Source organism: Saccopteryx leptura, chromosome 3 (assembly GCF_036850995.1).
Source record: "Saccopteryx leptura isolate mSacLep1 chromosome 3, mSacLep1_pri_phased_curated, whole genome shotgun sequence".
Lineage (NCBI taxonomy): Eukaryota > Metazoa > Chordata > Mammalia > Chiroptera > Emballonuridae > Saccopteryx > Saccopteryx leptura.
The window spans coordinates 60,237,098-60,252,051 of record NC_089505.1 but is presented as its reverse complement, the minus strand read 5'-3'; the positions used below and the strand labels follow the sequence as shown (position 1 = coordinate 60,252,051).

The 14,954-nt window shown below is 51.0% G+C and overlaps 1 protein-coding gene across 1 annotated transcript; it reads left to right on the top strand.

Annotated features, from left to right (window-relative positions):
• Positions 1-4,790: 4,790 nt before the first annotated feature.
• On the top strand, positions 4,791-14,758 carry RPS19 (ribosomal protein S19). Its single transcript, XM_066373643.1, has 6 exons — positions 4,791-4,870; positions 5,316-5,386; positions 5,657-5,757; positions 13,116-13,299; positions 13,825-13,879; positions 14,693-14,758. Exons 2-6 carry the CDS (start codon positions 5,316-5,318, stop codon positions 14,717-14,719), a joined length of 438 nt encoding a protein of 145 aa, XP_066229740.1. The 5' UTR covers positions 4,791-4,870; the 3' UTR covers positions 14,720-14,758.
• Positions 14,759-14,954: the final 196 nt, after the last annotated feature.

The window sequence follows — 14,954 nt, the reverse complement described above, 5'->3', positions numbered from 1 at the left end:
GAAGGAAAACATGGATTCCCTGACATTCCACCCCACCTGTGGGGAAAGGGGTGAATGGCTAGCCAGGTGCAGGAAGAGAAAAGCCAAAATAAACCTTTTCTTATAGTAATGAACCATTTGCGGGCATTTGTCCCCACGGAAACTACCTCTCCCATATGAATGCATATAGTTAATGTGTGTGACTCTGGACAAAGAGATGGTGGATAAACATTAGAAAATATAGAAATGTCTTTTATTATGTAAAGAGACATCTTTCTATCATTGTGTTGACTTGTAAATTTTGTTTTCTCCAAAATGATGTATGGCTTGCAAATTAAACATGGTCCTATCATGTTAAAGGGCATATGACTCTAACCAATAGTGGTAAAGGGCACCTAATTGCAATTTTTGCTTCTATACTTCCCGCTTGCAAAACTATAAAAACGAAGTAGAACAAAGGGCCGGCGCGCTCTCCCTCAGATTTCTGTCGGAGTTGCCACCGCTTGGCCAAGCTAGACAATAAAGCTTTGGTGTGGAATCGACAGATTTTGTTCATGTCTTCAATGTTTCGAGTCCCTCCGGATTAGGCTTAACACTGGCCATGCAGGAAGACACTCAGAAGGGACTGAGCAGGCAACTCAGTTGCAAGAATGAGTGCCTCCATCAGTTACAGAGCTAGGTATTTATGGACTTTTACTTCCTAAACTTTCCCATTCTCATTTTTTCCCCAATTTCTCCCTGTTGTTTATCTGTCTTCATTGTACTGCTATGTGGCTAATACCAAATCGGGGAACTCCCAACCACCAGTCTGTGTGTGATGAGGCCTCTTCTGGCCTAAAGAGTCATAAGTACACCTGGCCTGTGGTGGCACAGTGGATAAAAGCATCGACCTGGAATGCTGAGGTCGCCGGTTCAAAACCCTGGGCTTGCCTGGTCAAGGCACATATGGGAGTTGATGCTTCATGCTCCTCCCCCCTTCTCTCTCTGTCTCTTTCTCTCCTCTCTTCAAAATGAATAAAAAAATCTTAAAAAAAAATTTTTTTTAAATAAAAATAACAAATAAAAAAAAGAGTCATAAATACCCTGCATACATGCACATACATGCAGGAAGGAATACATGCAGGCAATTTATCCCTTTCCCCCTTTGTCTGTACTGTACAGCTGTCTAAATAACTACCTAGCCTGACCTGTGGTGGCGCAGTGGATAAAGCGTCATCCTGGAATGCTGAGGTCGCCGGTTCAAAACCCTGGACTTGCCTGGTCAAGGCACATATGGGAGTTGATGCTTCTTGCTCCTCCCCCCTTCTCTCTCTCTCTCTCTCTCTCTCTCTCTCTCTCTCTCCTCTCTATAATGAATAAATAAAATCTTTTTTTAATTAATAAATAAATAGCTACCTAACCTAACATAAATACCCAAGTATAATAAAATAAAATAAAATATCCAAGTATATGGACATTTACAGTTACACATGGATACAAACACAAATTCAACACACATGTGTTGATCCAAGGGGGGGAGCTGAGATACTAAAATAATTCTCAAATCTTAAAAACAATGCAAAATAAGCCCTGGCCAGTTGGCTCAGTGGATAGAGTGTCGGCCCAGCGTGTGTCCTGGGTTTGATCCCTGGTCAGGGCACACATGAGAAACGACCAACTGCTTCTCTTCCCCCTTCTCTCTCTCTCTTCCTGTCTTGTAGCCAGTGGCTCAATTGGTTCAAGCATCAGCCCCAGGCACTGAGGATAGCTTGGTTGATCTGAGCATCAACCCCAGTCAAGGCACATGTGGGAATTTGTCTCTCTAGCTCCCCTACTCTCACTTTAAATAAATAAATAAATAATAAAAATAAAAACAATGCAAAATAAGATTCAACAATATTCTACATGAATGTGAAGCCCTTAGTTTAAATAATATTATCATGTTAGAAGCATCGTTGGTGTTATAAACTGAGTGTTTGTGTCCCCCCTCAAATAAATATGTTGAAACCTAATTCCCCAATGTAATGGTATTTGGAGGTGGTGTCTTCGGGAGGTGATTATGGCATAAACGTGGCATCTTCATAAACAAAGGTAGTGGCCACAGAGAGCTTCTTTCCCCCTTTTTGCCATGAGGACACAAATAGATAGTTGTCTATGAATAGGAAATGGGACGTCACCAGACATGGAATCTGCTGAGGCCTTGATTTTGAACATCTGATCCTCCAAAACTGTGAAAATATTCTGTTGTTTACAAGCCACCCAATCCTGTGTTATAGCAGCCTAAACTGCATAAAACAACTGGTTTTAACCATAACATATTGTATATTGTTATAACATATTGGCTTAATATTTATGGCATTTTGCATACTCAGTATCTCACTGTGGAAAAAAGAACTACAATGTGTCCATAAAGTCATGGTGCACTTTTGACCAGTCACAGGAAAGCAACAAAAGAGATAGAAATGTGAAATCTGCACCAAATAAAAGGAAAACTCTCCCAGTTTCATACCTATTCAGTGCAGTTCAATCTGGGCTCATACACAGATTTTTTAGGGCTCCTTAGGTAGCTATCTCGTATAGCCTCTACAGACTCGTCACTGACTGATGGCCTACCAGAACAGGGTTTCTCCACCAAACTGCCATTTCCTTCAACTGCTTATCCCACAGAATAATGTTGTTATTCCTATGTGGTGGCGCTTCGTTATAAATGCGCTGATATTCACATTGCACTTGGATCATGGATTCGAATTTAGCGAGCCACAGAACACACTGAACTTTCCTCTGTACCATCCACATCTCGACCGACATGGCCAGGAGCTGCTCCGTTGTACACACGGTGTTACATCATCATCTGCGCACACATGCTGCCACATCATCCTACAGAAACTGGGAGGGTTTTCCTTTTATTTGGTGCAGATTTCACATTTCTATCATCTTTTTTTTTTTTTTTTTTTTTATTGGATTTTTCTGAAGCTGGAAACGGGGAGAGACAGTCAGACAGACTCCCGCATGCGCCGACCGGGATCCATCCGGCACGCCCACCAGAGGGTGATGCTCTGCCCCTCCGGGGTGTCGCTCTGCCGCGACCAGAGCCACTCTAGCGCCTGGGGCAGAGGCCAAGGAGCCATCCCCAGCGCCCAGGCCATCTTTGCTCCAATGGAGCCTTGGCTGCTGGAGGGGAAGAGAGAGACAGAGAGGAAGGAGGGGGGGTGGAGAAGTAAATGGGCGCTTCTCCTATGTGCCCTGGCAGAGAATCGAACCCAGGTCCCCCACACGCCAGGCTGATGCTCTACCGCTGAGCCAACCGGCCAGGGCCTCTATCATCTTTTGTTGCTTTCCTGTGAACAGTCAAAAGTGCACCATGACTTTACGGACACACTGTATTGTTCTCTCTGATGTGTTCAACTCTCCATCTTTTAAACATAAGGAAATAGCTACACATATTTAAATGTTTCCATTTTTTCAAGGTAACAGTTTCATCAGACCATAGGTGTGTCCTCCTTTTCTTGAACCTTATAAGGATTAAACTAGAACTTGCATGCAATACTACTACATAATGTTTATGCCTGGCACAGAGTAGGTGCACACACACACACAAAAAAAAAATTTACGCCCTGGCCGGTTGGCTCAGCGGTAGAGCATCAGCCTGGCGTGCGGGGGACCGGGGTTCGATTCCCGGCCAGGGCACATAGGAGAAGCGCCCATTTGCTTCTCCACCTCCCCTCCTTCCTCTCTGTCTCTCTCTTCCCCTCCCGCAGCCAAGGCTCCATTGGAGCAAAGATGGCCCGGGCGCTGGGGATGGCTCCTTGGCCTCTGCCCCAGGCGCTAGAGTGGCTCTGGTCTCGCAGAGCGACGCCCTGGAGGGGCAGAGCATCGCCCCCTGGTGGGCAGAGCGTCGCCCCTGGTGGGCGTGCCAGGCGGATCCCGGTCGGGCGCATGCGGGAGTCTGACTGTCTCTCCCCGTTTCCAGCTTCAGAAAAATACAAAAAAAAAAAAATTGTTTATAGAATTCATATGTGATGTACCTTGTACAGAAACAATCACTTAAAAGAGGCAAATAATTGGAATATCGGTGTTTACATTTAAATCTGTTTCCCTTTTTTTTGAGGTTGACGACTTGAGAGGGCAAATAGACAGCCTAAAGCCACACAAGTCATTAAGGTAGATATGGTCAAGTAAGGCTAAGGGCTCGGTGAATAGATTCAGACACTAGAGGGCAGAGCTGAACTATTTTTCCGAAAGTTCCGCCTCCAGCTCTTTGTCCCTGCCCTTAGCTCTTCCCTGACTCCAGTGCCTCACTCCCACTCCGTTCGCCTGAGTTGTGGTGAAGCAATTTCCGCCCTAAGAAGGATGGGGCTTACGGCTCCTGCTCTCGTCAGTACTAGCGGTCGAAAGAGTCAAGGTGGTGGACACGTTTCTTCCTAGCACTTCTTCTGGGTTCCCCATCACGGTTCCGCCCTTACTACCCCCACTTCCACGCAAAAGGGAGGGTCGTCCCGCTGGGGATACCGGAAGTCGCTCTTTTCCCTTCCCACCAAACTTCTCCATAACTTCCGCCATCACAGTGTCCTCCGCTGCCGTTTTCATCAACGCAAACGAAACAACATAACCCCCAGGTCAAGAAGGGAATGCTGTCTTCTCTCTAGTCTGCTCTGGCAGAAGTAGAGCCGGAGAAAAACCTGGCCTCCACACTCCTCCCTCTAGCTTTTTCCTTTGCCCTCGCTTTCCTTCACAACACACCCGCCACACATCGACGAAAGCGAAGCCGTACTTGCCCTGAGATGGGCGGAGCCGCCTTGTCTAACTCAGTTATCGCGAGCTTCAGAACTCTCGCGAGACCCGACACCCGACTTGTGCGCCCGGGAAACCCCGTTGTTCCCTTTCCCCTGGCTGGCAGCGCGGAGGCCGCACGGTAAGGTGGGAGCTCTGGGTCGGACTGGAAAGTCGGGTGTCGAGACCCGACTTCCCAGGCCCAAGTGCTTGCCTACGAGCTCTGGGGTGTCCGCGCGCCGCCGCCCCGCCCCTTGAAGTCGCAGCCACGTGCGAGCGGTAGGCCCGGACATGCCGGCTCCGAGCGGTCCGGCACGCGACGCTGGGCCTGCTGGTCATCCGGGAGTGCAGGGACCCCAAGAATCAGGAACTGGGGTCATACAGTGTCTCCACAAACGTGGGCGGGCTGTTTTTGTGCGGTCCATAAAGGCCGTGGGCGCCGGCAAACTCGACGACGCACGGGCACCGGAGTAGCGGGGGCCCGCGGTCGAAGTCGGGAGGCGGCGGGTTAGGTCGCTTTAGGGCTGGGCCCCGGCCCCTGCCGGTCGTCTCCACCAGTTCCGTGCTCATGTGCTTCGTTCTCGCAGATGCCTGGCGTTACTGTAAAAGACGTGAACCAGCAGGAGTTTGTTCGAGCTCTGGCAGCCTTCCTCAAAAAGTGAGTGCGGAACGGGTTCGGAGTGGATGGTGGCTGAGGGGTCTGCCGGACCCCTTGGTCGCGGTGCCCTCTGGTGAGGGGGACGCACCGGGGGTCTCAGTGTGGAGTCCACCGTTTCTACGTGAGGCCTGGGTTGTGTTGGAGTTTCAGTCTCTTTATAGTCTGGGTCACATCTGGCTCCTGTTAACCTATCATCCTGCTGTGGGCGGGGAGGTATGTGAGGTTTTGTGGAGAACCTGAATTGTGCCTTTCTCACCGTCTTGGTTTCAGGTCCGGAAAGCTGAAAGTCCCTGAATGGGTAGACACTGTCAAGCTGGCCAAGCATAAAGAGCTTGCTCCCTACGATGAGAACTGGTTCTACACACGAGCTGGTGAGAGGAGCTGGGGCCTCTGGGTGGGTAGTGGGGAGCTGGGTGACCCCTGGCACAGACCATGCTTCTGTCACCTCGTCCATTCTGTGAACGAGGATTGCAAGAGAGCAGAAACTTTTGGTTCCGTCACTGCATGTTTTGTGTGACATTCAATAACTTCATACTCTGGCGTTTTTGTAAGGTTTGTACGAGGACCTGTGGCTTCCTCTAATCCTGGAGGGAGTTCCAGAGACACATGAGTGTTCACATTCTGCTTAGAGGTGGTCTGTTTTAGAGGCAGATGTTGTCCTTTTTATGTACGTAGGGTCCCAACTCCCTGAGTTCAAATCCTTCTCTACACTCAACTTGTGGTTTCCATCTGTCTGTATCTCGTTTCCCCATCTGTAAAAATGTGTCAATGCGAATTACTGTTGGGTCAAGTAAGCTTGATACAGTCAAACTGCTTTAAAATCTGCTTGCCTGTTGGAGAGTAGTCATTGAAGGAAAAATGGCCATCTTATTTTTATTGCTCAGATCATCAAACCAGTTGTCTCCCTGTCTCTGCCTGGCCAGCTCACTCCTTGATTTAAATCTTGACAAGTCCCAAATGCTCAGAAGAAAACCTTTTGGTCACTCTGTTTCCCAGCCCCTTCTCTTATTAATCTTCCAGTAGTAACAATTTGTAAAGATTGCTAGTGTAATCCCTCACTTCACAATGCTAGTTCTCACCTGTTTCTCCAAACTTTCACCCCCAGTTGTCCTCTGTGAAGTGGGTGTTCCATCCTGGCCAAAGCTTGTCTTCAGATGGGAACTTGGTGGAAAGCATAGGTTTTGAAATTTATAAACTCAATGATCTTGAGAAGAGTTGGCCAGGAAGTGTTAGGCAGCACTTCAGAACATGTGTTTTGTAGATTGGTGGTATACTCATACGTCAGATGTCCATGGGGTCTGCTCTGTTTTAGGCCATAGACGAGACAGGTGCCAATACGGCCCAACCCACAGCCTCTGACTCCTAAGGACTAAAAGGTTAACTTTGAGAGGTGTGAAGGGTAGGTGTCACATCTATCCACCCACTGCTATTCTTTTAGAAAGAAAATGGGGGCCCTGGCCATTTGACTCAGTGGTAGAGTACTGGCCCGGCGTGTGGAAGTTCCAGGTTCGATTCCAGTCAGGACACACAAGAAAAGTGCCCATCTGCTTCTCCACCCCTCCCCAACAGCCATGGCTCGATTGATTGGAGTGAGGTTGGCCCCAGGAGCTGAGGATGGCTCTGTGGCCTTTGCCTCAGACACTAAAAAGGGCTCAGTTGCCATACAATGGAGCAATGCTCCATAGGGGGCTTGCTGGGTGGATGGATCCCTGGCAGGTTGCATGCGAGAGTCTCTCTGCCTCCCCTGCTCTCAATTTAAAAAGAAAGAAAATGGAGTTGATGAAGGGAAGCTGACTTGACTTCCCTGGGCACACAGCGGTGATGGGATCTGGACAAAAGTATCATCCCATCACCCATCTTGGGAAGCAAGACTGTATGGTCCTGGATGTTCTTTAGCAGTGCCCCAAGAATCAGTAGATCAGAGTAGCTTTGGATCTAAGATTTGGAGAAAGAATCTTATAGTTTTTCCCATTTGATCAAGGGAATACATATTTTTGCCTTGGGGTGGGGGAGGGGGTTTGGAACATAGACCTGTTCCTGTACACACACTGACCAAGGATTGAACTGGCAACCTCTGCCATGCCACACTGGGGTGTGTCCTCTGCCTTCCCTTCCGGTCTCCCTTTCTTGGAGTTTCTGAAACTCCCTTTAATTAGTTCATTAGTTAGTTAAAGTGAGATGAGGGGAGATAGACTCCCACCCCAACCAAGATCTACCCAGCAAACCCGTCTGGGGCTGATGCTCAAGTCAGCCGAACCCACTGGCTGCAAGAGTGGGGGGGGGAGGGAAAGAGGCAGGTGGTCGCTTCTCATATGCGTGCCCTGACCTAGGATCAAACCCAGCATGTCCATACCCTGGGCTGACACTCTATCCACTGAGCCAACCAGCCAAGGCCTGTTTTTTATATAATTGATTTGAGAGGAGAGAGACAAGAACATTGATCTGTTCCTGTATGTGCCCTAACCAGGAATCAAACCGGTGACCTGTGTGCTTCAGGACGAAGCCCAACAACCAAGCTATCTGGCCAGAGCTCCAAAGCTCCCTTTTTGACCTTTTCTCAGCTGCCCTGTTGGCATGGAGCAATAGTTCTAGACCAAGGTCTGTTGTATACATTTTTGTTGGGGATACAGCCACACTCATCTGTTTACATCCACAGCAGAGGCAGAGTTGAGTTGTGACAGACTATGGCCTACAGTGCCTCTGATATTTACTGTCTGGCCCTTTAAAGGAAAGTTTGCTAATTTCTATTCTAGAGTCCAGAGTGTTCTGCTGAGTTTGGTAGTCGGCCTGTACTCTGGACAAGCAGAAAGAAGTCACAGGAGATTCTTGTTTCCCAAAGAGGAAACAGGTACAGACAGTGAAGTGACCCTGGGGGGGCACGGCACAGTCTGTTGTGTTGTATTTATTTTTTGCCTTGTCTGGATCATGGGGGTGGGGGGATTGGCCTGTTTCGCCCCCTCAATTTTGGAGCTGTGGCAGTGATTGTGTATTAATTCTGGAGGAGTGTAGGATCCGGTGTGGAGCAGGCAGGGCCCTTCTCAGGGTGGTCTAGAAGAGGGTAAAGCTGTAGGAGTAAGGGACCCCCGGGGGGTGGAAGAAGGGGTCCGGGGAGAGGTGAGGTAGGGCTAGAAAGGACCTGTGTTAGGGTAGTGGAGATCTGCTGTAAGGGGAGGAACAGTGTTGGGAAGGCCACTCATGAAAGGTGGTTTGGTGTGGCCCTCTACACACACCTCTTGATCTTTAGGTTGCCAAATATGGCCTACTTGGGAAGAAGGTGAGAATCCACTGTTTGTCGTTTGGGGCAGCTAGCTGTGAGGAACTGCTAAATTGGGACACCTGAGTGTGTTTTATTACAAGGATGGAGGCTTTTCTGGCCGGTTGGCTCAGTGGTAGAGCATCTGCCTAGTGTATAGATTACCGGCTTCAATTCCTAGTCAGGGCACTCAGGAGAAGCGACCATCTGCTTCTCCACCCCACCCCTTTCTTACTTTCTCTTCTGCAGCCATTGCTCAGTCAGTTTAAGTGATTGGCTTCAGCCTCAGGTACTGAAAAGGCTCAGTTGCTGAGCAATGGAGCAATGGCCCCAGATGGGCAGAGCATCGCCTCTAGGGGGGCCTGCTGGGTGGATTCTCATTGAGGCACGTGTGAGAGTCTGTCTCTCTGCCTCCCCTCCTCTCACTAAAAATTTTATTTAAAAATTAAAAAAAGAGGCCCTGGCCGGTTGGCTCAGCGGTAGAGTGTCGGCCTGGCATGCGGGGGACCCGGGTTCGATTCCCGGCCAGGGCACATAGGAGAAGCACCCATTTGCTTCTCCACCCCCCCCCCCTCCTTCCTCTCTGTCTCTCTCTTCCCCTCCCGCAGCCAAGATGGCCCAGGCACTGGGGATGGCTCCTTGGCCTCTGCCCCAGGCGCTAGAGTGGCTCTGGTCGTGGCAGAGTATCGCCGCCTGGTGGGCAGAGCGTCGCCCCTGGTGGGTGCGCCGGGTGGATCCCGGTCGGGCACATGCGGGAGTCTGTCTGACTGTCTCTCCCCGTTTCCAGCTTCAGAAAAATACAAAAAAAATAAATTAATTAATTTTAAAAAGAGGCCCTGGCTGGTTGGCTCAGTGGTAGAGCATCGGCCTGGCGTGCGGAAGTCCTGGGTTCGATTCCCAGCCAGGGCACACAGGAGAAGCGCCTGTCTGCTTCTCCACTCCCCCCTCCTTCCTCTCTGTCTCTCCCCCTCCCGCAGCTGAGGCTCCATTGGAGCAAAGATGGCCCGGGCGCTGGGCATGGCTCCTTGGCCTCTGCCCCAGGCGCTAGAGTGGCTCTGGTCGCGACAGAGCGACGCCCCCTGTTGGGCATGCCGGGTGGATCCCGGTCGGGCGCACGCGGGAGTCTGTCTGACTGCCTCCCCGTTTCCAGCTTCAGAAAATTAAAAAAAACAAAAACAAAACAAAAATTAAAAAAAGAGATGGAGGCTGGGCTGTCCTATTCCCTGCATAGGGCTGGGTGCCCAGTTCATGCTTTGATAATCAAAGGGACAAGGCCTGGGAGACACTGCAGGACCAAGTCAAGGGGTGAATCAAAGTCAGGGAAATGATTTTTTCCCCTTAGAATTAAGCAGAGAGAGTTCAATGGCAAAAGACTTCTAGGAAGCTTCCTTCCCCCACTTTGACTCAGGTCAGGATGGGGCCTGAATCTGAACTTAAAACCAGCAGTTGGGGTGCTAAGCTGTGACAGCACTTGTGGCAAAGCATACTTGGTGCAGTGACTCTCAGCGCAGTTCATCCCACCTAGTGACCTAGCCAGCCAGACACAGCTGCTCTGCCTGGACTCACAGTGGGTGGGGGTCCTACACCGTCCCTTTCACAGTTTGTGTTGGGGAGTGACTCCTTAACAAAGGTTGCCAAGAGGGGTGGGTTGCCATGCCAAGGGGCAGAAGGCTGTCAGAGGGGTGAAGGAGATGCCATTTGTGTGAGCATCTGGATGGCCTGGATTTGTGTGATTACAGCTCCACTTCAAAAGGTGGCGTTAGGGCCTTGGTCTCAAGGGCTGAAGAGAAGAGAGTGAAAAAGAAGTCAGTATTTTTGTAGCACTCAGTATTCGACTGTTAAAGCTTCCAGTTTGTGACGTTAATAATCTTCCTCTTCCTCCTAAGCGGACAGGAATATAATTGTCACAAACTGGGGTGACAGGAGAGATCCCTGTAACATCTAAGAGCACACCAGATAATGTTATACGGTGTTAAGATTTAAACCAAACCTGACCCAACCCCTGGAGGAAAATGATAGACCTCACAGGAATAGATTCTCTGCCAGTCACTCAAGATTTAAGGAAGCTATCCCCTTTAGCACCACCTCACAAACCTGAAAGGTGGGCAGACTGTCACAGCTGATGAGGAACTCGGGCCTGGGCCACCCTTTCCATATCAAACCCAGGCTTCAACTGGTGGGAGCGCTGGTCCCGGCTCAGTGAGTCAGAGTTTGGGCATCTCATTTTTGGTGCGTGGCCTCTTTTGGGCATCCTAGGGATGTTCATCTTACCCCCATCCTGAGGCTGGCCTGAGTTGACAGGTCACCCAGAGCAGGGCATGGTCAGGGGCGGCAGTAGGCGTTGGGCATTTACACTGGGTAGAGTTTTCCAGTGCTGTCACTCCTGGTAGAAAGATTGTGGGCTGTAACTTATACCAAGTTCTCTTCATCCTGGCAGTGGATGGGCATTAGTGAGATGAAGGGAGGTTTGGGATAGAAAGGACCCAGGAAGCCCTGGCTGGTTGGCTCAGTGCTAGAGTGTTGGCCTGGCATGTTGATGTCCTGGGTTCAGTGTTCCGTCAGGGCACACAGGAGAAGCGACCATCTGCTTCTCCACCCCTACCCTTCCCTTTCTCTCTCCCTCTCCCTCTCCCTCTCCCTCTCCTTCCCTCCCCCCCCCCCTTCCCTCTCCTCCTGCAACCATGGCTCAATAGGAGGGGAGTGAGTTGGCCCTGGGCCCCAGGCACTGAGATGGCTCCATGCCCTCCACTTCAGGCACTAAAAAAAAATGGCTCCAGTTGCTGAGCAACAGAGCAACAGCTCCTAATGGAGACCCGTCCCACCTAGTGGGCTTGCTGGGTGGATCCCTGTCAAGGCACATGCGGGAATCTATCTATCTGCCTCCCTTCCTCTAAAAAATTATAGTAATAAAGAAAGGACCCAGGAGAGTGGTTTATAAGGGAGCAGAGGGAGTGAGACCACAGAGAGGCTGCACTGATGACCCCCAGAAGCCCATGGCTTCTGTATTAAGACAACCAGAGGTCAGGAGAGAATGTGGAAGAAGAGCTCTGGGTACAGCGGCTGGAGGGGAGGTGGAACCCACCTCACCAGTTAGTCCCAGCACCTGGCGCTTAGCAGTAAGAGTCTCTGGAGTGGCCTGGAGTCCCTGCCCTTTGGCCCCCAGCGGGGCAGGACCATGTGATGACTGGGCACTTTTTGCACCTTGGGCCCAGTTTTATTTATTATTGATTTTTAGCGGGGGGGGGAAGGACAAGAGCGTCAATCTGTTTCTGTTTACGCCCTGACCGGGATTCGAACTGAACCGCAACCTCTGCACTTCGGGACAGTGCTCCAACCAATCAAGCTATCCAACCAGGGCCCCGATTTCTTGACATTCACTGGCCCCCGGAAGTAGACTAGTCTGGGGGAGCTGTCCATCCAGAGCTGTGTGACATGAGGTTAGTGAGTACCTACCCTCTGCAGCCTGTTTCCTTTTCTGTAAAGGACAACAGCACTTGACACACTCACTTGGAATCCCCTCGTCTGAGGAACAGTTACTCTTGGTTCTTGGGTGAGGGTAGGCGACTTGCCAGGATGACCCCATTCGGCCAACTCCTTTGGCCGTCTTCATATTTCATAGAAAATGCGAAGCAGGTCCACAGGGCCTGGTGTGTGCGTGCTCCGCTTGAAATGAAATGCTGCCTGGGGTGACCCAGGGACTTCCCCAGGCCAGTCTAGGGACAATAACCCTGTGTCCACGGAGGACAGTAAATCACATTGCAGGTTGGGAACGTCCACTGCATAGGGTCTCAGCCCTGCCCCGCTATCTGCCCACCCCAGGCTCTGGAGCCGAGGGCTCAGAGCTGCACTTACTGTAAGTCCCTTCTCCACGCCTGCGTGTGGAGATGGACAGTTAAGGCTTAAACATTTGCTAGGCTCTACCCCAGGGGTCCCCAAACTTTTTACACAGGGGGCCAGTTCACTGTCCCTTAGACCGTTGGAGGGCCGGACTATAAAAAAAACTATGAACAAATCCCTATGCACACTGCATATATCTTATTTTAAAGTAAAAAACCAAAATGGGAACAAATACAATATGTAAAATAAAGAACAATTTAAATCAACAAACTGACCAGTATTTCAATGGGAACTATGGCCTGCTTTTGGCTAATGAGATGGTCAATGAGCTCCTCACTGACCACCAATGAAAGAGGTGCCCCTTTCGGAAGTGCGGTGGGGGCCGGATAAATGGCCTCAGGGGGCCGCATGTGGCCCGCGGGCCGTAGTATGGGGACCCCTGCTCTACCCACTGACCCTCAGGTCCAGCTTTAGCAATATGGCTGTGGTGGGAGTGGGGTCAGACACGGGCCTTGGTGTGTGTGCCCAGACTCCCTGGCTATAAAACGATGAGAATTGGCTGCCACACAGAACTGTGTGTGTGGCCAGGCCCTTGCCTCAGAGCGGCCCTAAAGTCTCCGTCACACACCCCCTCCCCAGCTTCCACAGCACGGCACCTATATCTCCGGGGTGGCGCTGGGGTTGGCTCCATGACCAAGATCTATGGAGGACGGCAGAGAAATGGTGTCATGCCCAGCCACTTTAGCAGAGGCTCCAAGAGCGTGGCCCGTCGGGTCCTCCAAGCCCTGGAGGGGCTGAAAATGGTGGAAAAGGACCAAGATGGGTAAGCATGGGAGGGAATAGGGGGTGATGGAGGAGCCTTGGGGCCAAGTTGCCTATAATGATGTTAGCAAGGGCCATCCCACTACCCCCACACAGAGGGTCAGGTCTGTCCCTGGGCAGTCTGCACCTGACTGTCCGGTGGGCAGCAGATTCTGCAGAAAAGCGAACAGCTGAGGGCCTCACCCCGACCTCTAGCTGACTACCCTGGGCTCCAGGAAGGTAATTTAGAGACTGTCCACTTTCATTAGCCTGCTCGTTAACTTTGCCCAATTGATTTTTCTGGGCTTTTGATCTAATGCTTGCACAAACGACACCCTGTCAGCTCCCAGGGGGGCTCCCACTCCTGCCCCAAGCTGGTTAGAATGCAGCCCACTGGGGTCCTAAGTAGATCTCGGCTCCCAGCATGTGGTTCCATAGCCAGATTCCTTTTGGGGACACCTAGCTCACGTCTAGGAGGGGCCTGTTAGCAGCATGGAGAGCCTGTACTGACGGAGCTGCATGACCCTTCTCCCCCCCCCCCCCCCAGGGGTCGCAAACTGACACCTCAGGGACAGAGAGATCTGGACAGAATCGCTGGACAGGTGAGGCCCGGGTACAGGCTGGGCTGGGTCTCACAGCTGCCTGGGTGTTCCCTGAGCCCAGGTTTTGTGGAATCAGAACTTCCTTCCCTGGAGGGCACATCCCAGGCTGGTGGGGGTCAGGAGGGCTTCCCTGGGACTTCTTCCCGGAGCTGTGGTGAAGGGACCCCGGCCCAGAGAGCATCAGGGCTCCTTTTCATGCAGGGCCTTAACCCTGCACGGTCTGGCTTTAGTGTTTCCTCCCTACTCTTTGTGCTTACTGAGCATCAGATGGGGAGGCTGGCCGGCTGAGAACCTAGGTCTCCACCCTGATGACTGCCTCAGGGTGTGTTTAGGATTCAGTGAGCTGCAAGCAGCGGGAGCCCCCAGGGCCTGGCAGGAACCCATTTTTGGGTTGTTTTTTTCCTGTATTCTTGACTCCGGCCTCCTAGGAGCCTTAGAGTGTTTAGTCACTTAGTCAAGTGTCTGGAAAAGAATAGAAGGTGAAGGTGTGGACTTGTGCCCCCTGAAAGTCAGGTGGGTTGGAAGGAGAAGGGCGTGCTCTTCAGAGGCGGCCTGGCTCAGCCATCAGTGTGAATGATGGCCTCTGCTGGGATTGGAACCCCACTCCCACACTCTTCCTGGAGTCCCAGTTGACATTTCTGTAAAATGGGGAAGTACCTGAGCTTGTGGGGATTGGGGAAGATGGATCCATGTGAGACCACAAATCTGGGTGCCTAGTGTCCTCTGAGCAGTGGGTAACTATTGCAAAATGCTGGAACCCAGATCCCATGACTGATCTTAATTAACTTAACACTCTTCCATTTTTTCCCACAGGTGGCAGCTGCCAACAAGAAACATTAGAACAAATGATGCTGGGTTAATAAATTGCCTCATTTGTAATCCTGGTCTGGGTCTCTTGATTGGTTGTTCCTCTTCCATGTGGGGGCGTGAGAAAGGAGGTGCCAGGGGTTCCTGGTTGGCTGTGGCTGCAGAAGCCTGAAGCCCGGCCTTCCCAGTTCAAACAGTTCTGCCCCAAGTGAGCATGACGTCCCAGCTGGGCCAGTGGGTGGGTAAGCCCGAACCCAGAAGCCCTTGC

Excerpts from the sequence above, each read along its gene's own strand:
- RPS19 (XM_066373643.1), top strand. The coding sequence starts at position 5,316 with ATGCCTGGCGTTACTGTAAAAGACGTGAACCAGCAGGAGTTTGTTCGA. Across the intron at positions 5,387-5,656 it reads CTGGCAGCCTTCCTCAAAAA|GTCCGGAAAGCTGAAAGTCC; the intron begins GTGAGTGCGGAA and ends TCTTGGTTTCAG. Across the intron at positions 5,758-13,115 it reads CTGGTTCTACACACGAGCTG|CTTCCACAGCACGGCACCTA; the intron begins GTGAGAGGAGCT and ends CCCCCTCCCCAG.